The sequence below is a fragment of the Otolemur garnettii genome, unplaced genomic scaffold (assembly GCF_000181295.1).
Source record: "Otolemur garnettii isolate 467f Iridium unplaced genomic scaffold, OtoGar3 scaffold00050, whole genome shotgun sequence".
In the NCBI taxonomy this organism is placed as follows: Eukaryota; Metazoa; Chordata; class Mammalia; order Primates; family Galagidae; genus Otolemur; species Otolemur garnettii.
This window is the reverse complement of record NW_003852445.1, coordinates 1,528,888-1,555,563: the sequence shown is the minus strand read 5'-3', so window position 1 is coordinate 1,555,563 and position 26,676 is coordinate 1,528,888. Positions and strand designations below refer to the sequence as shown.

The following is a 26,676-nucleotide window of genomic DNA, read 5'->3' as shown; positions in this document are numbered from 1 at the left end:
GGGGAAGATTTCTTTTCATAGTAATACAAGTTTTCTATAATTGATTGTGATGATGGCATCCAACTCTGAATATATTGAAAGTCATTTAATTGTATACTTTAAGTAGGCACATTGTGGAATGTGATATTTTCTCAATAAAGCTATCTTTAAAAATCTTATTAGAAAAAATCTAATTAGAGATTCAGCCTTAAACTGGAAGTGTAATAAACAGAAAAATGAAGAAGGCCTCACTTGTGCTTTTTAAAAAATTTTTTTAAAATTTTAGGTGTGACTGTGTCTTCATTTGAACAGTTACGACATTTACCAAACCGTGGATTAGAAATGGGAAAGGAGTTTGGGATGCAACTATGTGTACTTGAAAAATTAAACATATTAGTTTATTTTCACAAAGTGGCAACAAAAATCATAAAATAAAAGACCTACTAAGAATTCTTTGAACCTACTAAGAGACACATAAACGAAACATTTAAAGTTTACTAACTTTTTTTTTTTTGAGACATTCTCACTCTGTGCCTGGGATACAATGCCAAGGAATCATAGCTTACAGCAACCTCAAATTCTTGGGCTCCAGGGGCTGGGATTATAGGTGCCCACCATTGTGCTCAGCTAATTTTTCTATTTTTAGCAGAAATGGGATCTCACTCTTGCTCAGGCTGGTCTCAAGCAATCCACCCACCTCAGCCTCCTAGAGCACTAGGATTATAGGTATGAGCCATAACGCCAGGCCTAAAGTTTACTAATGTTTAAAAAAGTAAAACTAGAGCTTTGGCACCTGCTGAATTACATATACATTTACACATATACATTAACAATTGATATAATGAGAAGATATCCTCTTTGAACTACTCTTAGTCTAAAGATGTATTAATTTATTCTTAGTTTTTCATACACTAAAGTGTATGAAAGTTACCTAATCTCTTTTATTTGCTTGATATATAAAATCTTGTAAGTACTAAATAACATAAAATAAAAAGCATTTTGCATACCGAACAGTCAAATGTTACACAAAATATTCTTTACCCATTTAAAAGACTCGAACAATGGGAAGGCTGGTTAGATAACTTATTGTACATGGTTTTATTTTTTTTAGTTTCCTTTTTTCCCCTCAAAATAATGAGGCTTCATTTTCCATAACAATTTCAAATAAAAACATGTAAAACATAAAAAATAACATTTATAAATACATGAGACATAATATATGGGACTATAAGGTAAACCAATTATTTTAAACTACAGTTATCAAAGTAATTTAAAATCAGTTGTGATATATTTGCTTATAATTGAGATACTAAATGAGAAGAACTAGTGATGGACCTAAAATTTGATAATTTTGAAATAGTAATGGTTATAATAATTTGAATTACTCTAAATAATGATTGTGTGATGTTAAAATTATTTTTTATATCAAGATATTAAAGTGGAAAAAGAGGTTTTGTGACAAGATAGACTCTATGATGCTAAAATCAGGGGTTCCAGTGTGCCTGTCACCAGGAAACTGAAAAATATGGAACACTTCTATATTGTTCCAACTTTAGTATGTGTGCTGCCAAAGACAGCATTATTTATTTTTTTAGTTTCCAACCAAGACTGGCTAAATAATAACAACAACCTCACAGACTCTTTGAATAACTGACATTCCTAAAATTTGTGTGTTTAATAAACAAATCCTTATGTTATAAATAGGCTAATCCTTTTCACAGCCGGGCTATCTTTGAAAAATTGCCAGTACTCTCTTTTTTCTACTCCTTACTCCATCACCATTAAAATTTACGTCACCCCTATTAGGACACTGAAAAAACACTCTAAACTAAAGTCACTAATTAAGCCGGCCAGTGGTCAGTGTCCCTTTTGTATATTCCCTCCTAACTGACCGCCCAGCAGGATCCTATCTGTTAACTACTTCTTTTCTTGACATACTTTGTTCCTTAGCTTCCGTGACTTCCATTCTGGCCTTTCCTCCTGCTCTGTCTCTGGTGCTGCCTCATCCTCCTAAGCTGAGTCATTATAGTTCTTTAGGTTTAAGAAAAGAAGGTACAGAAACAAGGTTTCTTTTCCTACCGTGATATGCTCTCTCTCTAGACAGTGCCAGCCAGGTAAAACACTGCAGGGCCATCTGTAGGATATGCCTCCTAAGTTTATGTGTCTAGACCACGATTTCAGCTCTGAAGGAGCAGTTGCCTTCATTGTTCCCTGGCAGACTGCAATAGCACCTCCCTAACTGTTCTTCCTACATTCACCCTTGCCTCCTTCTGACTAGTTCTCCATAATGGAGTCAAAGTAATCTTGATAAAAATCTAATTATACCAATCTCTGTTTAAACCCACTAGTGGCTTCCGTTATCCTTAGAGATTGTCCCCAGTCCCTCAAGGAGGCCTACAATCTTTAGGGATAAATTCTTGGACCGAAGCTCTCCACCATCCCCAGATAAGAGCCTGGGTAGACAGGTATTATTGAATATTCTAGTTTTAGGGAAAGGATGTGTTGTCTTTCATCACAAAGGAAGAAGAGTTTGCAACTCTTTAAGAAGGGAAGATAGATACAGAGAGAAAGAAGGGTAGGAAGAGAGGGGAACAATTGGGTTCGAGAAGGGTAGTCTCTGGGGCTTCCATGTAGCTTCAGTGGAGACCTTGGAACTCACACTGCCTGCTATGAGCATGGCCTGTGACCTCAAGATGAGGTTGAATTTTAATCTAGTGCAGAACTAAGTGTACAAGGAAGCAGGGGCATACACTCCTCCAATATTCTTGCTTTCAAGTCTTATGAATAGTTTTGTTTTATGGAGCTAGGAATTTGGAGTAATTGTTCTTAGGTCACATTAAACAAGGTGGTTCCTAGTCCTACTGTGAGTGTATGTGCATTATACAAATCTATACTCCAAAATACTTATGGAGGGGTGTAGCCCAGGGGTAGAGCATTGAACTACAAAATACTTAATTGGTCATATTCTATATGCCACTGTGCTGAATGTTAGGGAAAAATATTTGGCAAGACCTATTGGTCATCTTTCCTTTAAAAACATGCATAGTCTAGTAACAGTGAGAAATGGAAAATGAACAAATTGTAATATAGCATGGCTTGTGGAATACCGGGTAGGGCCTTCCAGTTCACATTGAGCTGGGGGATAGTGGCCAGGGAAGCTTCTCCAGGAGAGATAACTTATGAGTTGAGTTGCAAAAGTCAAGGAGGAGTGAGTCTCCAGTCAAGGGGAGTAAAAAAAGAATTGTTTAAGGAAAAGGAAATATGAGTAAAACATTATGAGAAGGCACGGGTCATCTGCGATGTTAAGTGTGTCTGGTGCTCAAGCACCTTTTCTCCTCCTTGAAGCTCTAGTGTTCTGTGTCTAGATTTTGGTTTAAATGAAAGAGTGTCCATAGGAAGAAAACCTGTCTGGCCCCAGAGGTCTCCCAGGTTAGTCACTGGGGTGAGCAGTGAGAGGGCAACAGACCAGCCCAATGATGGAAAGTGCCACAGTTTTCAGGGCTTGCAATTTGACTTAAAGTTTCATAGATGTTTGACAAGAGATCTAATGAGAATTAAGGGAGGGAGCTGTGCCCAAGTGGGAAAATCAGGGGTATTATTTAGGACATGTTAAGTTTGAGATGTTAGACACACAGGATGTACATGAAAGTCTGCAGTTCAGGGACAGAAATACACACTGAGGAGTCACCAACATAAAAATAGTGTTTAAAGCCATGGCAAATGATAACTGGCCAGGGGGGTGAAGGGGTGGCAGGACAAGGGCTGGGGCAGGCAAGCAGTGAAGGAGAGGCTGCAATGGATGGAGCATGAGCTGATGAGTGGAGAAGCAGAAGTGTGTGGTTACACGACCGCAGAGGAAAACAGTATTGAAAGGAGGAAAGAAAGAGCAGGCCGCTCTGCAGAGCGCTGTGGGGGAGGGGTTGAGTCAGACAAAGACAAAGAAAGGTCCACGGATTCTACAACACAGAGGTCACTGACGATCCTAAAACCAGGGCCAAGGGAGGAAGGGAGAACAGGGAAGAAGCCAGCTGGGAGAGGGGAAGTGGAGAAAGACTTAAAGTCACTGGTTTAAGAAGACAAGCTAGAGAGATTTGAGTTAGGCCTAAAAGATGATTCCAGTCCTCCCTGTCAAGGGCTAAAGAGCAAATGAGGCCACCAGAGGGTTGTTTTCTTGGTGACTTTAAAATTTCTGTTCTTATCTGCCTAGGATGTTTCAGATGCAGTTTCCTTTGATGGTAGTAGGACTCTTTGGAAAGATTCTTTTCTTAATCCTTCAAGAAAACTCCCAAAGCCCTCATCTCACAAAAATCATTCCACGCAAGAAGACATTTGCTAGGGCTACTCTGATCAAGGGCAGAAGAGGCATAGCCTTCTCGAGAGTGGGTGTCTCTGTCCTCAGAGGAATGCTGTGTAAAAATAAACCCACCAGGAAGCTTGAGCCCAGGGGAATCCCATGATTCTGATTCACTCCCCTGAGGGAGGCTGCCTAAGATCAAATTTACCTTAATGTTCCATGATTGGGATGGGAGTATTCTTCATGAAAAATTTTAAGCAGAAGTGACAGGGCCAAGTGAGGACATGCCAGCATGCTTTAGGACTTTTGGAACGACTTGCAAAGCTGGGCCACTGAACACAGCCTTTGCAGGGAATTGTCTAAAGCCCTAGTCAAAGGTCCCTCCTACCAAACGTCATGGCTGAGTCAGAATTTCCACTGTGATGATTATGTGGTTATGGATGCAGCCTTGGTCTGTGAGACATTAGCATGAAAAATATTCATTAATCACCTACCCATGACTAGGCCTAAATATAGATGGATTGAGCATGATTTGATTTATAGGGTGTTAAGCGATTCAACCATTTATTCAAAAACATCCCTCCCGCTAGTGCTCACCAAAATCACCATTGCCTTCCCTTGAACCTGAGATGGTAACTCCAAAAGATCTCATTAGACATACGTATACATACGAGATGCCAAAAACGTACCTACATTTTAAGAAAGGAAAAAACTGCATTAAAATTATAATACTCAAGTCACGTTTGACTTTTGCAATTGTAGGAGACACAAGATACAACATACAAGATAACAAATGTTATTCAGTACTATAATTTGAATCCATTTTTTCCTTTCTTAAGATGTGTATATATTTTTTGGCACCCTCTGTACTAGTTGCAAAATAAAACATTGCCAAGGAGAATTCATTGATGCTTTTGTATACACTTGTTTCTAACATTGGCTTAGAAAGGTAAGAGATTTCAAGCAATAGATGGGAAAGTTGTGTCCTAATGGAAGGAAAAAAAAACCATATTCACAGCAAGGTTCTGATGTCTGTGCAGGCTGCATAATAAGGGCCCCGCAGGCAGCCCCAGGCATGGAGTTCCTGGGCATGTAAAGGGGCAGGAAACATGTTTGGGGGCTATGAAGTATTATAAAGGTAGTATACAAACACAAGGAAGCTTGTAAAATATTTTTAAAATAGCAGGGAAAGAAAATCAATCACGGTGCTGTCTGGAACACAGCCACCATATCACACTCTGACACTGCTTTTTCAGTCTCTGCACTATATTCTTCCCCCTCCGTAATTTTATAGTGCCTTGATAAGTCACTTTTATATACTTATATTTGATAAAGAACCTTCTGTACTTTGAATCCTTCAATTAACATGTCATGTTCTCTTTCTTATATTATTTCACAAAACCCAAAACCACATTTAACAGCCACATCTAATTTAATGAAGTGGATATGTAGTGTACTATAGCTCACTTAATTCTCCTGTAGTTGGACAGCAAAGTCCTTTCCACCTTATTTCCATAGTGAATCAGGCACTGAGTTGCATCTGTGTCCACATACGCTTAATTCTAAGTTTAGAAGTACTTCTTAAGGATAGATACAAGAACTGAAATTATAGGTAAAAAAAAAAAAAACCTTCTTAGAGTTCTCAAAACACAGTGGCCATGCTGTTTTTGGTACAAAAAGAGCTGGGCTACAATGGGACAGACGTTGGGGAGAGATGATGAAAATAAACCTATCTTCTGTACCACTTTGTAGATGTGCCTGGCTCCACACAAGCTGGAACTGTACCTGCCCCCATATATATAGGGACTCTGGTCATTGCATTGGAAGTGGCAAACTCTAGGAGGAAGAACAGAGAGATGACCATGCACCCCGTAAGGTGATTTACTCAAACACAGTTCTCACAACTGGTGACATAAAAAAGTTGATACAAAGTAATCTGGATTAACCACAGCATAAGACTAGGTTCGAAGGTTGTCCACGAAAAAAGCATTTTTTAAATAAATTTTGAAAAGATGTTGCATTTAATTTAAATGTAAATTATGCTATTGTCAATACCAGCAAAGCCATGTGAATTTGGGGGACGTGTACAAGCAAATTTACATCAAACATTCAGATTTTTGAAATATATATAAATAGAAGCACTCATAATTTTAAGATGCTCAGGCCTGCTGGTCAACAGTATCAGATACTGATCTGGACACGTGATAACAACTCAAGCCATTTGTGAAGAACACACAGTCAGAATTTGGGGCCACCCCATTGACTACTACTTTGACACGTACCCAGATGTCATTAGTTCAAGTCAGTGGGCAAAAATTACAAGGTTGCTGATGGAAGTCAGCAAAGGCACAGCAAAGCCCTGTCAGGTAGGATGCCTCACTCCCACTGTTCAAATCAGGAAACTGGTTTTCCTATGGGAATGCTTAAATAGCAAATACTTCATTGGGAGCCAACATGCTTATTTCATGGCATCTTTTACTATGATTAAGTGCTGGGTTCTCTCACACATACAAATCATGGAGGCAGCATGCCTGTCTCTTTATGATTCAAGGAAAGCAGGAAGAGGAGGCAACGCTGACTTTAGGACTATTTCCTTTCCAACAGTGCAACAGCTGGCTACAGAGGCAAGAGACTGAGATACAAAAGCCTAATAGCAAAAAGCAACCTGTACCCACACTGCTCAAACAGCAGCTGTAAGCCTTCCACGCTTTCTCTGACCTCAGAGCCCATGTTCCCGTTTCAGCGTTACTGGTTAGTCACATTAACTATAATTTTCTACCCTGGAAAGTGTTTACATCTAAATGAGCCATGAGGAAATAAAGGAGAAAAGATGGAAAGGCACAGGAGAGGAGAGAAAAGGAAAAGCTGGAAAGTTATTTTAAAGACACACAACCTAATCTGCTGGATGAATTCTGGTGTTTGGACTTTGGCTACGAGAATCATTGGCAGAGTGTGAAGCTGGGAGCTCCTGCTAATCAGTTTGCCACTGTCTTCAGATTTAATGCAATATTTGGCACAGGCATTTTTTAAAAATCCCCTATTCCAGCTAAAATATTTACACAGTCCTATGTGTCTCACTTAATGCCTGTTAAGCAATCGTCTTTTAAAACCCCACAGACACTTGTAAATCTGTCGGGAGAATTGTAGCCTATAAACAAGGCTTCACATAAAGAGAGCTGCATTGTCAATTTTGGGGGAAGAGGGAGTTCTTGGGATGTGTCTGAAAATAAAAGCTGAAGATCAGAAATCAGAGCGGGTAACAAAGTGGCTAATAGTCTCACTTGCTGGACGCCGTGAGTGCTATTAACGGGAAGCCTCCAGACACTGACCTCAGCTATTTAAAGCTGTGATCTCCTGTAAACCTGTCATTGATCTTACCCCTCTCTTGAGTTATGGCACAGGCAGAGTTACTGGTCCAGCAGCCCCTGGTAGTCTGTATTCCAGGTTAGAGAAGATGAGTTGGTGAAGTCTTTAACAGGAGGCCATTGTATGGCTACATGCCATGTGAGCTCGTGCAAATGGGTCAGGAAAGATGGGTAACTGTGGGAGACCTTCTGGGCAGGGTTGATGTTGAGAAGAAGACAGCTGAAATGATGACAAATAAATAGCACCCCCCGAGAGAGGCGAGGTACCACAGATCCTAAAGTGCCTTTTAGGCTCTCTAACATCTTTAGCCCTGTTGTTTATGAGATGAGGGGATAAAATCTAAAGGCAAGAAAGGCCCATCTAAACTATCTCCTGCTGGCCGGGGGAACCCCAGGAATTTGTCTGTCTTCAGGATGAGTCAGGTACTTGTGATATGACTGAGCCAAATACTCGATTGTTTAATTATCCCCAATAGATTACCTGCCTTTTTTATTTCTATCATATCTCATTGACGACTATGATTAATTTCGTATTAGCTTTAAAGAAAAAACAGATTCGATGCACACATCTGTTTTAAAACTCAGGTTTAAAGCACTCGATTTTGGGATGGGGAGTTTGAGGGAGTTATGTTCTCAATAAAAAAAAACAGGTATTTGTATATAACTTTACATAAATTTTATTAATTTTTTGTTCATAATTCCAAGGTATATAGTGCCTTGAAATGGGAGGTAGCAAATATGTGTGGATTCTCTTTACAGGGTCACAACCAGAAAGGGCTTTGCAAATGTTCTTGTGAATCTGCAGAATAGCTGGAGGGGAAACTCTGTGAACCTTTCCACCCCTATCAGGCTGACAGGTTTAATCACTGTTCTTGGGGACAGTCAGATTCCTGTTTCAGGAGCAGAAATCAGAAAAGTCAGTAGAAATAAATTTCTCCCTTAGCCAAAGGGGGTAATATTTGCTCTTAAAATGTGTTTACAAATGACTTGATATTTCAGTGAGCTTATTTAAAATTATTAAAATAGCAGTTAACTCAGGGCTAAGGATAAATATTTGCTGAGCCAATGAACTGACTGAAAAGGTCAAACAAGGTCTGTCTTGCGTTTGGCAGATTTTTTTTCTGATACTCAATTTGATGATATTTTTAAATAATATCAGAAGGGTCTAGAAAAAGTTAAAAAAACATAGTCAAATTGGCCCTGTGGGTACATCAGCCATTGTAGCTTGTCCCTGGGCTTTTCCTCTTTCTTCATGTTATGGCAGAGGGGAAGTTCCCAGTCCAGTGGTGCCTGGTCCGCCACTGTGACTACTGCCATTTGTCTCTGTGTCCCGTAATTCCTTGAAAGCTATACCAAGTTCTCGTCCTCTACGATCAAAAGCCAACGGCCCTTAGAAGAGCCAGACTGTCTTAGATCTCAGCCTACTTCATGTACCGTCCACTAGGAGGCCAGTGGAAACAGGAAAACATGGCAATTAGAGGCAACATGATCCTCAAGATTAGACCTGGGACAGAGAGAAGACAGGAGTGCAAAATCTGGTGCGATCCAAAGAACCCTCACGAGAACCCCGTGAGCTTGGGACTGCTATGGTCCCCACTTTCAGATGAAGGCAAGCAAAGCCACAGCTTCAGGAAGTGGCTGAGTCAGGATCTGAACCCCCAAATACTGGACTGCCTGGCTCAGTGGTATCCTGCTGCCTACCCTCAACATCTATAGGGAAGTTCTAGAAAAAATGTAGAATACCTAACAAAGCTCTCTGGCAACTGTAAGGAACGAATGAAATGCAAGCTAAAAAAAAAAAAAAATAAAACCAAATCAACAAATCCCAGCACTGGGACCCCTTCATTTTTAATTGGGAGACAGAGGGTCTATCAGGAGGTTGGGTTATGAAGAAGCACAGCAGAGCCCTGAACCAGGGCTACTAGTTCCCAGGAAGGTTATTGATCTTTCCATGTTTATGCCAGCTGTTCTCTTTATTGCAATTATTTGATTTAATTACTTGAGGACAGACCATAGGTATATGACTGTGAGAAAGTATTATTTCTATACATTTAAACTACAAGGTAAAAAACTGCTGTTAAATGTAGGCTCAGGAGGGCAGTGGAAACTGGAAAAACATGGCAGTTAAAGGCAACACGGCACTCAAGATAGATCCTGGGACAGAGAGAAGACAGGAGCGGAAAACCTGGTGCAAGCCACATAAAAACTAGGGTTTAGTTAAGAAAAAATGTATCAGTGCTAGTTCCTTAGTTTTTTCAAATACATCACAGCAATAGAAGATGTTAACAATGGAGAATCTAGGTAAGGGATATATAAGAACTTCATGCTATCTTTGCAACTTTTCTGTAAACTTAAAATTATTCCAAGATAAAAATAAAAGTTTATTTTAAAAAGGGGTGGGGAACACAACTTTCAAAGAACAATTAGATGATCTATTAGGGATGTGGGGTACGTAGAAAAGACCTACAGGCCTCTATTCAACAGATTCCTCCTTCAAGTAAAGTCCTCATCCTTCCATCAAAAGATAGACAAATGATGCAATATTTAACTCATTTTTAAGCTTTCCAGGGATGTAAGTATCATTTTCCACAATTCCTGATTTTGGACAATTATTTTCCCTCAATGCACAACACTAGATAAGAACCCTGCCCTATAAAGATGGATTGTATCAATGTCAGAATTTTTAAGGCATGGATTAATTAAACAGCAGATCCTTCAGAATCATTTATGAAGAGAATACCTAAGAGGCAAGCCTTGTATAAGTTTACAGTTGACTTTTATACCCAGTAAATGGGTCAGAATTCTTGAGATTTTTAGATGTTGTAATTAGCTAAGTTTAGGGAGAAATCCAATAACCCTTATAGCAAACTCCCCTTCTAATAGTGCTTCACTTACGCATCAGCTGTAAGATAGTCTTTTACCAAGCCATGGTGAGGAGTCCATTGCTGCTCCAGACCACCATTTCCCCTTCAGACAGATTTAAAATCTCTCTGACATTTCTACCCACTGATGCTCCCTGAACATCCCTGGCCATAAGGAAGTAATCTACTTTCTCTCCAATAGCAAAGTCAGCAATTATCTGAAGCTGAGCTGTTTCTACCCTTTATTCATTTGTTATTCATTCACTCACTCACTCACTGAGGCAACTATGTGGCAGATATAAACACTAGAAATTTCTTATTAGATATCTGCCCTTCATGGCGTTAGTGGAGGAAGAGAGACAATTTACAAATAAGGAGAAAATACTAACAGTATCAAGATAGAAGCTTCCAGAAAGAGGGCCTATTCAAATGGTCGCTGCTGACTGGGTGGGCAGGGAAGACTCAGGGCGTGGAGATATCTGTGAGAAGGGCAATCTAGACAGAGGGCCCTGATGTACAAACAAGTGGTTGGGTTGACACACAAAACCTATGTGGCTGGAGTTTAGTGGGCAGGAAGGGGTGCGTGGCATGAGATGAGACTGGACAAGAAGAGGTGGGCAAAATCCTGCAAAGATGATAGGGGATGAATATGAGGTTGGAGCTGATGCCAAGAGGAAGGAAAATGGAATAACGAAGGGCTGTGAGCTCTGTGGCAGGTGGAGACTGGATTGAAGAAAGGCCTAGAGTGGAAGCAGGGAAACGTGTTGGAGTCTGTTGTTAAGGTGGTGACTTAGACCTGAAGTGCAATGGGGAGATGAAGAGCAATGAACTGATTCCAGACATGTTTTAAAGGTAGGGTCAGCAGGCCCTGTGATGAACTGGATGCTCAAGGTGAGGATACAGAAATGGTTTTGCTTATGCTACACAAAGGAATTGCTTTGTGTGATCCTGGCAAATCCTCTCAAACAATCAGTGGAGCAGGTCGTGATACCATCATTAATATACAAGGATACTGAGATGTGGGGGAATGAAATGATTCGCCATGGGTGACCAGCTTGTGAAGCAACAATCAGAATTCAGAATTTCTGACTCAGACTTTTCTATGATAGAGGCTTGCATTTCAATAGTCTATGTTTCTTGTCAAAGAAAAAAACCCAACAAACTAAATTCTATTAATCATGTTGGTTTATAAATAGAGGGTAGACACAGAGGGTGCGAACCAGGAAACAAGGGCAACATAACTCATCCTTCCCACCTAGAGATGTCACAATCACGGCTTCAAAGGGAAACACAAACTTCTTCCATTAATTAAACGGATGAATCAAGTTTCAGTTTTCGTATCCTCTCTCCTTTCCGTACAATCCGTCTTTGAAGCATTCCATTTGGGAAATGTGTGACCTTTAGCCACCATGCCGCACTTAATTGGATGCTTTGCATCAAAAGTCACCCCACCGATCAACATTTTACACCCACTGCCTTTCTGAAATACATATCCCAGTTCCTTGCTTAGGTCTGTTTTGTTGAAATCATTTTATGAAAATAAATCATATCAAAGGTTTTTTTTTTTATTATTTCTAAAACTTTGCTTGCAAAACTAAATATTTTTAACACCATGGCAACATGGTCAGGACTCTGGCTAATGTATCCAGTCTTGTACCAGAGTTCAGACTCAGTAAACCAGTGCTGTGGACAAACGGGCTGCAAGGGACACACGAGCTAATAAATCAGCCACAGTCAATCATCATTCGAGTCATGTCTTCTGGAGCTTCCCACAGGGTGATGCCTTAGCCCGGCTTGTCCTAATGGATCCATGCCCCCCTCTCCTTCCTAGAGCACATTAGCATACAGTAGTGAAGTCGCAGACAACGTGCATTCTGAATGAGTTTAAATACTACTTCCCATATGTTCCTGTTCTGAAGGACTTCCTCAGACCTCACCTCTTCTGACCCTTCCAGGATCCCTTTGAGGCTGCTCAGGGTAGAGTAGTGGGGTTATCTCAGTTTTTTCAGTTGAGGTTCATAGATGTAAAGGAATTTGTCAGAGCTGCTCGGCTTACTCTGGGGTTAGTAAGTAGCAGAACTAAATTTTAAAGCTTGTACCCCCTGCATTGTAGCCCAGCACTACTTTCAACAGACCAGCCTCTGCTCTGCCCCTGGAACTTAACTACCATTTACAAGCCTTATTTTATTGTTATTGTGGTGGGGTTTTCTTATACTTAGCAAAGTTATACATGCATATAATTTGAAGAATAAATGAATTCTATGCATTCTAAGAACTATAGCTCTGAATAGCTCACCATTTTCCCCATTTCTTCCTCCCCAAAGGTCACCTCTTTTACCTGATTATTTTGGTACTTAATAGCATGTTTGTTTAATAAGTTTCTATTGGTATTTTTAAAATTTTTTCTCTTTATGGAGCACATGGCAGTACATTGAGCTCCACAGAGACAGACAGCACCGGGGAAAGTGAGAGCTGGACAGGCACTGAGAGGCTCTGCCTCACTGAGGAAAAATAACTAAATGTGGGCAAAGGAGACCGTAAGATGCCGAGAGGCAAAATGTCATCACACACATTCTTTGTGCAAACTAGTCGGGAGGAGCACAAGAAGCAGCACTCAGATGCTTCAGTCAACTTCTCAGAGTTGTCTAAGAAGCGCTCAGAGAGGAGGAAGACCACGTCTGCTAAAGAGAAAGGAAAATTTGAAGACATGGCAAAGGCAGACAAGGCCCGTTATGAAAGAGAAATGAAAACCTATATCCCTCCTAAAGGGGAAACCAAAAAGAAGTTCAAGGATCCCAATGCACCCAAGAGGCTTCCTTCGGCCTTTTCCTTGTTCTGTTCTGAGTATCGCCCCCAAATCAAAGGAGAACATCCCGGCCTGTCCATTGGTGTTGTTCCAAAGAAGCTGGGAGAGATGTGGAATAACACTGCTGTGGATGACAAGCAGCCTCATGAAAAGACGGCTGCAAAGCTGAAGGAAAAATACGAAAAGGATATTGCTGCATACCGAGCTAAAGGAAAGCCTGATGCAGCAAAAAAGGGAGTTGTCAAGGCTGAAAAAAAGCAAGAAAAAGAAGGAAGAGGAGGAAGAGGAGGAAGACGAAGAGGAGGAAGATGACAATGATGAATAAGTTGGTTCTACACAAGTCACTCCTTTTAAAGGAAAACATTGAAATGCAAGGCTGTGTAAAATTTGTTTTTAAACTGTATAGTTACCACACTACCGAAGCTATCTTTAGATGGTCCTGTCCTAGTGGTATTTTCAATAGCCACTAACCTTGCCTGGTACAGTGTGGGGGTTGTAAATTGACATGGAAATTTAAAGCAGGTTCCTGTTGATGCACAGCACACATTAGTTCTATATGGGGATGGTAGTTTTTCATCTTCAGTTTTCTGGTGCAGCTAATACGAAATAATTGTTGTTCTGTTAACCAAATACCACTCTGTAATTGCAAAAAAGAAAAAAATGTTGCAGCTGTTTTGTTGATATTCTGAATGCTTCTAAGTAAATACATTTTATTAATTTTTTTCTCTTTATGGAGTAAATGATGTAGCTGTTTCCTCCTCTACTACCTCGCCCCTTTCATCATCCCCACATAGTAGTAGAACAACTTAGTTAAACCAGTATTCAGCGTGGATATTGTTACAACTTTGTAAAAACAATGCCCAGTCCCAGCTGATATATGTAAACTATGATTATTTCACTTTTCCTGTGAAATGTGAATTCTTCACATTCCCCCCATTCTCCTTTCCTCCATTCTTAGAATATTTTTTTCTAATTTGTTTTGTTTTCCACTACCTTATCATTAAAATGAACCTAAAACTTATGGATAGTTGTATATATCTCATCAAAACATTCATATATATCAGAAGTAATGTCACCCTTGGTAGAGTGCCGTAGAGTCACAGCTCACAGCAACCTCCAACTCTTGGGCTTAAGCAATTCTCTTGCCTCAGCCTCCCAAGTAGTTGAGACTACAGGCGCCTGCCACATGCCCGTCTATTTTTTTTTTTTTTTTTGTAGTTGTAGTTGTCATTGTTGTTTAGCAGGCCCAGGCTGAGATCAAACCTGCCAGCCCCGGTGTATGTGGCTGGTGCCTGAACCACTGAGCACAGGCCCTGAGCCTAAATTGTATATTCTTTAAGAATCTTCTACGTGATTCATTCGAATCCAATTTGAAATGTTTTGTCTCTGTTCCTGGCTGTCATCTTGGGATCTTTCTCTACCCTGGAGAAAGATCCGCCTTCTATTTTCTTTCTCCATTGAAATTTTTTTTTACCTATAAACTGTCTTCCCCTGTAACAGCAAATCTCATTGTCTAGTGGTGTCCTGAAGGTGATGGCATGGAGGGTTAGGTTTTGAGAACTGACATGTGTCAAAATATTTTTAATCTGAAGACAAATTAAAAACTATTTGATTGATAATTTGGTAGCTATGATATTCTGGATTAGGGATAATTCTCCTTAGAATTGGGATCCATTTATTGCCCTGAGTGATGCTGTTGAAAAGTCTAAAGTAATTCTGCTTTCTGATTTTCCTCTTCTGTAATCTATTCCCAAATCCTGCTTGCCCACCTACCCCTTCTAGAAGTGGGTAAGCTTTGCTTTTTGTCTTGAGTGTTCTAAAATCTTCTAATAATAGTATAAATCTCTTTTATTCTCCTATCCTGGGATCTATTTGGGCGTTTTAAAAAGATTAGAAGCCTGTGTCTATCATCTCAGGAAATTTTCTTTCATTAATTTATGTATATATATGAATGAATTTTTATTTAGATATAAATTTATATGAATTTATGCATGAATTTGTGGTATGTGTAAACCATATAGTAAAAATTGGATTGCTTGTCCCCTTTCTCCACTCCTGGATTAGAATTCAGCTTTCTTGTTTGCCTAGTTGTCGTTGTTTTGGTTTGGTTTTTTGAGCTTCAGAAATTTTGTGGTTCTCCCTCATGCTCTCTGTGTATTTGAGTTTCTGCTTTTAAAGGACTCTGCTATTGTTCTAGCAAATTTCATGAGGAACTGAAACCCTACACGAGTGTTCAGTTCTGCATTGAGTGTTCAAGCAACCATCTTTTCTCTGAAGCCCTCCAAAAGGGCTTCATAGTATGAGAGCCATACTAAGTATTTCATGTACCATGTTCAAATGAAGAATGAAAGAAAATATTCACTCTCGTGAGATCTAGTTTTTGTCTTTTTCTTTTTTTCTCTTTCAGGGAGCTCTTGCACTCCCACAGACAGCAAACCATTTGATAATGCCAGGAGGTAGCGGTCATTTATCCTGCAGAGTCAGGGCTGGTCCCAAGCACAGGAGGCACACTCTAATCTGCTGTGTGAGTGGCCAAGTCCTGGAAAGTTCATAGATGAGAAGATAAGGATCTCATCCCAAAGCTTGGCCTTTTAGTCCCTTTTAGTCTTCTGCTCTTGGTCTGGCTGACCACATTAGGCTAGTGTGATTGTCCTCTGGGTCAGAGAAAGAGAGGGAGTCAGAGAAACCCAAAAAGATGGACAGGTAGGAGGTGGAAGGATAGATTCCAGCAGGTAGATCAGTTGAACGGTTACAGGTAGAGAAAAGAAGAAGTCTGAATTGAAACCAAGTGTTATTTATTATCCCTTCAGAAGATGAACTAGAGAACTAAGTGGGGCTGACTCTTCCAACTTTATCATTCTAGACCGTATCCTTAGTGTGTGTGTGGTGAGCGTGCAAACCGGGAAAGAACAAAGTATGGTGCAGGAGAAAGGGCACAAGCTTTGTGATCAGATATGTCTTCTTCAAACCTTAGCTTTGCCAGAAGCAGCAAAGTTGCTTTTACTTCCTTAATGGTACAATGCAGGTGATAAGACTTAGGTTGAAGCAGATTTGAGAAATAGACATGCCAGCAAGTTTCGTGGTATTGAGTAAGTGCCCATTAAATGGTCCGTGCTGTCCTTAGTGATGGTGGAAATGGACGCACAGCACCTCCTTAACATAATTACTGACTGTGTCCACTGACCACACTGTCAAGGGGGGGAAGTGTATTATTGGCATCATTTAGAATTGTCTGTCAGTGCAGGGTTACAAAAAGTGAGCCAACTTTTCGTTGGTTCTCTACAGACATGCCAAACAAAAAACCAGTACACTAACTTTGAGATAAACAAGGAAAAATATTTTTAGTATAAACATCTCCTGTGTAATATGTTAGATACGATTAACACTTTAAAAAATGCCTCATTATTTGAAATTCAAATATCACTACTAGGCCTCCTGTACCTTACTTGATACATTTAATAATAAATTTGACAACCCTAAGGATAAGGAACAACCCTTATAGACCTTCTTTAAATGATCTTTTCTGCTCTCTGAGAATTTAATTTCTTAAATTCTGTTTCAAGCTCAACAGCACAGACTCATCACAGTGTCTGGATACACGGGTTCCCAGGTCAGGAGGAGCCAGCGCGGCCGTAAGCCAGAGTGAGAGAGAACAGTGATGAGGTAAACCTGCATTGAAAACTTGACAGGGGAGCAGGGACAGACAAAGCCTGTCCCCTTCCCATATGACACAAACTTACGTGTCCATTAATAGATTAGCAACACCAGTTATTAGCATTCCTCCTTCCCTCTTGCAGTCAACTCTTGATTAACTGCAATCTTAGGAAAAGGACACCACATATAACCCGAAACCGGTCAGGAATAAGCACTAGGGGACATGTGCCCTTGTCTCCGCTAAGCAGGCCGCTGCCAGGTCAGGGGATACGGACTTCCGTGGGCTGCTCCCCTTCCTGCATCAGCAGCGCTGCTCATACTCAGACTTGCCTCACACACCCTCCCCCTCCAGTGCTCTTTGATATTATCTCACCACTCTATTTGCCCAGGCACTTCACTTGTTCATTGAGTTCAACCAGCTGAACAGCAATGGAGAGGATTGTTTCCACCTTGCAGGAGAAACAATAGCAAGTGCATTGCTTATCATGTAACTTTATACAGCAAAGGTTCACCAATAGGTGAATAGTTTCGCTGAGTCATAGTGATCAATGTTAAAAATAATGTATTACTAACGGTCTCAAAATCATGGCTAATTTAAGAGAATTTTGCCTTTACAGAACGATATAAGTGTATTCCCAAATCTACCTACCGGTAACTGAGAGTAGTCTGTAACCTATGTTTTGAAACTTAATTTTACTTGTAAAGATCACCAATGCATAGTCAAATAATTAAACTATTTCTACCACACCATCTCTTCCTAGACCCATGTGAAACTACAACTTAAATAACTGAGTGTTAGTTGCGTTGTTGTTGTTATTGTACTGGGTTTGTGGGCCATTCGAAGGGAATGGAGCTAAATGAATGGATTCAATTTGCCATCTTTGTTTGGAAGGAATTGACCATAGTTTGGAAAATCTACCAAAAAGAAACCTCCCTTTCTCAAACTGTTAGTTTCACATATATAAGAATTTATGCCTTCTTCTTGTTTAGATTTTGTGGTAGAATGCTCAAGTACCAGCCTTGTACGTGATAGAGGTTCATCTGGACGGTTTTGAGCTAGTCTGGTCACTCTGTGATCTCAGGACCTGGGGATTCAAAAATGCCTAGTCATGTGACAGGTAAACAGAGTGTCCATAAAATAGACAACTATTTTAAATTGCACATGAACTTTATGGATGTCGTGTACTTGCGGTTCAATATGAAATTAATCTAGAAATATTACTACTCTTCAAAATTAAGAGTTTCATGAAGATTTTAATAATATCTACTGAATGCTTGGACATGCATTTTATATAGCATCTCATTTAGAGAAACCTTAAGTAAGTTAACATTTTAGGATATTTACAGAGTAAGAGAAGAATTTTGCTTTTTAAACTATAAAAGTGCATTCCCAAATATTGCTAAATCATACATAAAAGGATGTTCAAATATATAAAGTATTAAATATTTAGGGGAAAAGACCACATGAGAATTATCTCAAAAGACAGAAGCTTGAATCTCAGCCAATATTCTCAAACAAGTTTGAATATCTTACACCTAGGATTAAATACTATTATTTCCAAATTTATCTAAGTAATAATAAGGCCAATGATGCCTCATTTTCAAAACAAGATTTAGTGTCTAGCTTGTTCATCAAGTATCTCAGCCTTAATGCTAGGGGGTATTGAGTAACTATGACTGGTTATTAAGTACAATCAGTTTTTATTCTTAGATATTATAATAGATTTTCTTGAATGGGTTCATTTTTCAACCACTATCTGAAGAGTTTCTGTTTCATGTTCTAATAAAAATTTTTAGTTTTTCTACTTTCATAGCTAGAATACTTTTTTTTTTTAATAATAAAATACTATCATAGGACCATCTCAAACACATGTGTAGTTTGGGAGAAGTGACACTAGAATAATTTCAAAAACCACTAGTGTTATTTATTTTGGCTTTTAGGCAACAAGACATCTGACTCTGTTTATAATGGATAACACACTCAGTAAGGATGGTTAGCCAAGGAAGTATTAAGAGCAATTTGAAAAGGGCAAAGACCATAATTATTTATCTCAGCTTCTCCTATTAAGGTCACCTAGTAATGATTATTTAACCAACAACTGCATTGATAGTAATATCAATATCCTTTCTTCTTAAACTGCATTTCACACAATTTGTGTTCTGTAAAATATTTCCTAAATATCCAATGGAAAAAAAAAAAAGAAAGAAAACCAGTGTTTCATGTTTTAAGTCAGGAAATGCTGTTTTAAATAGGGTTAAAACTTTTTTTTTTTTAAACAAGACTTTTTCCATAGCCTTTAGTAATGCACACTCATGTGCACTTTGAATCCCCATGATATGATTTCAGTTACAGCATTTCCAGGTTTATTCGACCACAGATCTTCTTTAGAGAGCACCAACGCACATTTCATGCAATATTGGTGGGTGCCACTACTTGGGAAATCCTACATCTATGGTCTCCGCAATGCTGTGTGTGTGCATGGGGCAGAGGGGTTGGTATTAACTGGTTTAATCATGAACAAGGACCCACTGCATGGTATGTTAGTTTCCGGTTGCTACTATACCCAATTAGCAGAAATTATAGAGGCTTGAAACATCACAAATACATCATCTTATAGTTCTGCGTATTAGAAGTCTGATATGGGTCTGAGGTTGTGGCATTGACAAAGCTGTCTTCCCTTCTAAAGGTTTTAGGGAGAATTTGCTCCTTGCCTTTTCCAGTCCTAGAGACTTCCCACATTCCTTGGCTCACTGCTCACTTCCACCATCTTCAACAACAGTGACACTGCATCTCTCTGATCATTCTTCTGTAGTTCTATTTCCCTCTGATCACAGCCAGGGAAATGCTTTGGCTTTTAAAGATTTGTGTGATTAGATTAGGCCCACTTGGACAGTCCAGGATAATCTCTCCATTTCAGCATCAGCAAAGGCTCTTTTTGCCATGTAAGGTAACACATGCACAGATTCTAGGGATTAGGGTTTGGGCGTTTTTGGAGATCATTGCTCTGCCTACCACATACGGGTTGGTAAGAATGACCTGAAAGTTCTGGCCAGTAAACAAGTCCATGGAATGAGACATAAAGTAACTACTGCCATTGTTTGTGTTTTCCCAACTATTCCTTAGGCCTTCACAGTATTAGGGAAATTAAAAAATGTCTGATTAAGAGTGCAGAACACTGAACAGAATATTGAACATGTTTCCAAGCACTGAGAACTTGGCTGTTTCTACAATGTAGAAAAGAGAGCACAAGTGCTCTGGGATTTAAGACACTTCACAAACACAGCCCACCCCTTAACAACAAGGCTGACTATACTGGTTGTGCATTTTTCAGTAAAAGGCATTCTCCTAAATCGGCTTTATTAAAGCTTCCCTCACTATGGAACCATGCACCCATGATTTCCTATGAGGCAGGTACTATAACTGTACCATTTTAAAGGTAAGAAGATGGTTATACTACTTGACATGATCTTACTTTCATCAAACCAGTAAAAAGTACACATTTGACTCTAAAGCCCAAGCTCCTAATCCCACGTGATGCGTCTATCTGTCAATCCAGGTTTTCTGTACTTCTTCCCTCTCCCTATCCCCATTGCAAGGTAAGTTCTTCCCTGTGTCTCTGATGTGTGGTTCTGGGAATGTGTACACATGTGTGTGTACTCAGGTACACGTGTTCAGATCACCAATCACATACGGAGACTTCTGAAACAGAGGGAGGACACGCCATGGTACTAAATGTATGCCTTAGTTTCAAAATCTGGCTAGACCGTCATCTGTGAAACACTGCAAGCTGCTTGAATACCATAAACTTCTGCTGCCTCATTTTGTAAGACAGTGGTTCTCAACCTTCCTAATGCCGCGATGTATTTTCATTGCTACAAAGGAGTCAGGACCCACAGGTTGAGAACCGCTGTTGTAAGAGGTCAAAAATACTATCTGCTTCAGAGGGTCATTGCAGGATAAAAAGAAATGATATACATAAAGAACCAGATAGGTAATATCAACTATAATTTATTTTCTGATTATTATCTATGTTTACTTGTATAAAATACTACTCAACAATCTTGGCTCTCTGAAAGATGCTTACAATCTTCTACTTAAACAGGTACAATTGGTATGACCAGCAGTCATAGGTTCATACCCTGTTGTAAAGGTGTGGTTAATGATTAAAAAAAAAAAAAATCTCTTCTAAAGGGCTGTGCCTGCCTGCAAAACTAGGTCCTGATACTTCTTGAAATTTGCTAATCACATCTGGTTTAACTTTAGACATTTTCTGGGATTTTGCCAGCAGCTACGACATTTTAATGGCTACAATAAACCTCAAAGCCTCATCAAATCTTTGCTGTATGTGTGAAAATTATGTCCTCTTCAATTAAACATTCAATCTCAGCTCACACCAAGGCCTTATGGAAAAGGAGGTGAAACCTAAGTGGAAACGTGAGATGAAACGGACCGCCACCGTCCTGGCCATCTTGCCAGATGGTATTTAGAAGAAAAAGAAATTCATTAGAGAACCCATGGTCTGTATTTTCTTTAAATATTTACTGGGTACCTTTCATGTGTTGAAAACACTGGCATCTCTAAAGATTAGCAGGGCATTTTTGTTTAAATATTCAATGTGTGTGGGGTGAGGGGAGTCATTTCCTCATTTGCCTTTGTGGTACTTCACATCTTTTGGTGATGCCTGGTACAAAGAAGAAAAAAAATGGCTAAGACAGTGTTCATTTTTCTCTCCTAAGGCAGCTTCCACCAGCTTCAGAAGCTTTTGAGGTTTTTTTTTTCTTTTTTAATTGGCTGAGGAAAGTGTCAGTTGAGTACTGAAGGATCAGGAATGATACTTCAGAGGCTCCCTTGTAGGTAAAATGAGGTGGAGCAAAGTGAGAAGCTTTGGGGGAAGCCCCCTCTCTTCTCCATTCATTCTCCAATCCGCTTGCTACTTATCATCAACCTTACAGGGATGTCCAGGGAAGGCGCCCTCTGGGCAGAGAAGGGGAAAGATCAAACAGAGATCAGGTTTCTGCTCAAGACTCTAGCAGAGGTCCGGCCAGGGGTTTTACAAGAGGCCAAGAGAGGAGAAAGGGATGGCCACTGAGGGAGGAGCCGTGGAGTGAACAAGCTCAGGCCTTCCTGGGCTGCTGCTAATCCTGAAGACTGTCCTGGGCCCTGATGCTGCCATCGGAGGGGAGACAGGAAAAAACTGGTAGGTGACCGCTTACTCTGCTTTATTCCAACATGAACCAACGCCCTCGCTCCCACCATCTTAGATAAAGATACAACTGTCAATTCTTAGAAGAGAGAAACAAATGACCGTAAGTTTCCATACTGGATCCCTAAAAGAAGCATCCATTGGCTTGAACTCACTCTTTCGACCACATCAATGGGAGAGAAAACTCCACACGTTCTTTCAAAAATAATATACAAGGTAAAAATATTCACTTGTAACCACTATCCTTTTAAAGCAAGTTTTATGCCCAGAGTAAAAATAAATGGCTCTCCCTGCCACCAGGAGCAGATCTTTCCCACTTTACTCCCATTTCCAAGCTGTTCTCAGCCTAAGACTTAGATTTCTGAGTACTCTTTCACAATAAACATTTTTAAAATGTTTATTTTATGTCTTAGTGTAAAAATATTCCTGGTTGAAGCTCTTCATTTCCTCAAGCTCTCCTTCTGGCACCCCAGGTACCATTTCCACATTAACACGCTCCCTAAATCCTGTGGAGAGCTCTTCAGTGGGAGTTACACAAGCTCCGGGGCAAGTATTTATATTCTTGGACAAGGAGATGTCTCCACAGTGAAAACACAAGACGTGAGCAATGCCAAAGGAAAATTCCTGCCCAATCGAGACATATTTTTGCCTTTTAAAAAAGCCAAAAAGAGGCTCTCAGCATTTTGTTTTCAATAATTAACAATGTAAATTAAACTACAACAGAATGTTTACTGTGGGTTTTACCGTCATCACTAGACATTAACCAAACATACAGGGACATGTGTACATATGAGTGATAGATATACACACCCACACATACACGTATATAAATGTGTGCATGTGTGTGATACATACAGGGTGTCCATAAAGTTCATGTGCAAATGCACGCATACCTACACATGTCGACATCCTGTACGTATATGTGTGTGTGTGCGTGTATGTGTGTGTATAGCAGCAGAGTAAACTATAGTTAAGAGAACGTGTGTGTTCTAATTGGACAGACTTGATTAGAGCTCAGTAAATCTGCCTGGTTGTATGACTATAACTTCTCTAAGCCTCATTTTTCTCATCTGTAAAATGGGGCCAGTGTAGTTCTTGCTTTTTAGGGTTGTTTTAAAAATGATAAGAGATAACAGTAAATGGCTGCTGCTACTATTACAGGATTATATGTTATATATGACCAGTAGATGGTAGAAAATGTAGAAGTCACAGATGTCACTCTAACAAGCAAATGGTCAAAACTAACAGAAGAGAGTTGTACGTAAAGCAGTGCGGTAAACAACATCCGGCCTCTAAACAGTGCACAGAGATGGAAAGTTCACGAGGGCTGCAGTGTTCCATAAGTGAACTCTGCACCACCCCTGCTCCGTGAGCCAGACATCAATAATTCCTTTAAAACATTTTTTAAAGTAATTTCAGCTATTATCATAATAACAGAACAGTTCCTATTACCTTCTAGTTGCCTCTTCAGTTTTCTCAAATCTTTTATGAGGTCTTCAAACTTGACTTGGGAGGCCAAAAAGAAATCTTGTGGTTCAGGCAGGGGGAAAACACTCTTTTCTGTTCCAGCTTCCTAAAAGATAATGGTGAACAGAAGTACATTATATTTCCCAATCGTCACTTCCAGTTGAAATTCAAAAACATCGGGGGAAAAAAAAAAAAAAAGGCCCAAACAGTTTTTTATTGGATGTCTGCATGAGAACCACGGCACTGCTCCTCCACTGTTCCTAAATTTGGACTTGGGACTCTGAAGTGCTTCTGTGTCCTTCACGCTATCACTTTGGTCTTGCTGGCAGTGAGAACGGCTGTGGCATGTGCTAGGTTCTGTCTTGCCTCATGAATCAAAAAGAGAATTGTTAGGTCTGTCCTTATCTTGGACCCTCTGCTTCCATGGAAAAAGGCACAGGGGAACACGTGAAAGTACTTACATGTAAAGTCCCAGTCTGCGCTGCACATGCTAGCAATTAGAGAAGTCAGCTTTGAGGCATGCCAGTGGGTATGAACTGGAAGGTGCTGGATCAGAAAGCAGTGCGGTGGCAACACAGTCACCTTCCCTTCACCTTTACCCACCTTTCTCCACTGCTTACCACTTGTGTGTGTGTGTGTGTGTGTGTGTGTGTGTGTGCGCGCGCGCGCACGATCAGATTCTTTACATATTTGAAAAGCTTTTCCAAACGTTCTTTGGCTTATCATGGGAAACATTCACTGAGGGCATACATGGTTGGGTACAGTTTTGACAAGCTCCACAGTTATGCCTAATTGAGCATCTAAGCTGAGAAGTGTCTTACGGGACAAAAGTGTCTCTCAGGCACAGAGAAACATAAGCTAAGCCTCCAATTTCCTTCCCAGCCTAGCTCGCTTTCTCCCTGAGTTGTTTAATATAAGCTTTGTATCTTGCATATCTCAGACAGTCTTCAGTTATCCCCCTCTCCACACAGGCTCCGCTGCCAGCTTCCCTTCACATTCCATCTTCCCTGCCGCCATTAGGCCCAACTCCAAACTCTACGACTGCTTTACAAGGCACTTTATGATCTGGCCTCCATCGCCAGCCTGACTTCTATCTTCCCCCAACCTCTAACTCCTTCTCCCAGACCTTTGTGAAATAATACAACAGGCCACAATCTCTTGCCTCTAGGCCTTTGTCTGTAAAACCGTCCCTTTCCCACAGTTCCCTAGAGCCTCTTTACGTCTCCTTGTTCATACTCATCCTTCAAGACTCAAAACAAATGCCACTTCCTCAAAGATTCCCCTTAACTTCTGGCACTCTGGTGTTTCTCTTCTTTCTCTCCAAAGAGCCCTGGATGCTTAACCATTATCACAACCTTTGTCACCATTAATTTTAAAATTGCCACATTAGCTTGTATGTCTTCCCCACTAGACTATAAACACCTCAAAGGCAGAAACTATATCTTGTTCTTGGTACAGTAAACAACATCTAGCATAACAATAAACCTAATTTTTGGTTGATGGACACCATTACAGACTGCCTATAAAACACTGTTCTGGGAAGTTTTGTATCTTTAGCAGGAGGCATCTAATTTATCACCATATTTTCTTGTGGTTTCAAGAATCCCTTGGACCCTTCACCTTCCTTTAAGGCATCAGTTTCACTTGAATGCTAAGAGAAGGTGGTTTTCCTCATTTGATCAGAACAAAATGTAATTATTTTTCATCTTCCTACACTTATTTTACGACTTTAACAAACAATGGAAGTACTACCCTAGTCTGAGTTCCAAGATGGAACGACATCTAAGATGCTTACCACAAAGCTCCATGGTAATCTACACTGGAAGCATGTGGGCATAATATCTCTATTTTCCAAATTTTTTTTTATCAGCCTGAGTCCTGGTTTCAATTTTTTTTAAGCTAAAGAAAAGAAAATGCTGCTAAGCCAATCAGGCTGCTAACAGCTCCTGTGAAAGTTCCTCATTTAGTGGTCAAAAGGCATGACTCTAAATGATTTTCATTAAACTTCATAGACCTAGACTTGGGCCAAAAACCAGGCATGAGGAGAAGGAACCTTGGAGCAGGAGTCACCTTTCCTCAGCTAATTGCTCATCACCACTAACCACAAAAATCATCACTTCTGCTCCTAGAGGAAAGGGCTAGTTTCATAAATCACATAATTCTATGCTCCTGTTGAGTGAAATGCATTTTGCACAAGGAAAGCCAGAAAGCACCACACAAATGTGGACTTACTTTTCCTAGACTGGGCTATCTCACTCTTCTCATTGTTAAAATTTTCCTCTTTGAAATGGGCTCCACTGAGTTCAGCTCTTTTCAACAGCAGTCATATTCCACAGGTGAATTTCAGCCTTCCTACACGATGCACTTGACTTGGTCAAGGCAGGCACCAACAGGACATCTGCCTGTGCAAATCTAGAAGTGTCACTTCCCAGGATTGTCCAGGATAATTCTGCCATACTGGTACCCATTGTCAGAATTCAGGACATATAGATAGGCGGCTGCTGCTGATTTATTTCCTGAAGTTCAATACACCTTCTCTACTCCACCAAAAAATAGCCCTTGTCTCCCCATATCTAGTTCTTCATGGAACTTGTTACAATTTTGTGGATATGTACATTATATCAAACACAGCAAATTACTCATCAGACACTACATAATATACATTTTAAAAGACACAGCAATGAAGTATGGACCTCCAATAGTAATGCCAAGATAATAGGTAACTGTTTATAGACACATACAAGGCAGAATAAGGCGTATGATGAGAGAAATTCAATAAAGTGCTCCTAGTCTTCAAAGGCCAGGGCTGAAAATCCTTCCTTTAAAGGTCAAGATGTGAGCAAGGACTTCCGGGAAAAAGGGCCACACAAGATTGGACTAAGTTATTTTTCGTTATAGCTTTTTCGCTTTTACAAAAGTTATACATGTTCATTATATTTAGTAATTGAAAGAAGTAGGAAACCTCTTATGACTAACATTTGGAAATAATAAAACATTTTAATGTATGTATTTCCATGGTTTGTGTGTTTATGTGTACTTATATTTA

General features: G+C 39.9%; 1 protein-coding gene across 2 annotated transcripts in view; it reads right to left on the bottom strand.

Moving 5' to 3' along the window:
• The window catches only part of FMN1 (formin 1), a 370,390-nt gene that overhangs the window by 87,863 nt on the left and 255,851 nt on the right, over positions 1-26,676 (bottom strand). For both annotated transcript variants that reach the window (XM_003791683.1, XM_003791684.2), the window contains one exon: positions 23,616-23,736. In XM_003791683.1, the coding sequence (XP_003791731.1) occupies positions 23,616-23,736 (121 nt within the window). The remainder of the gene's footprint in view (positions 1-23,615; positions 23,737-26,676) is intronic.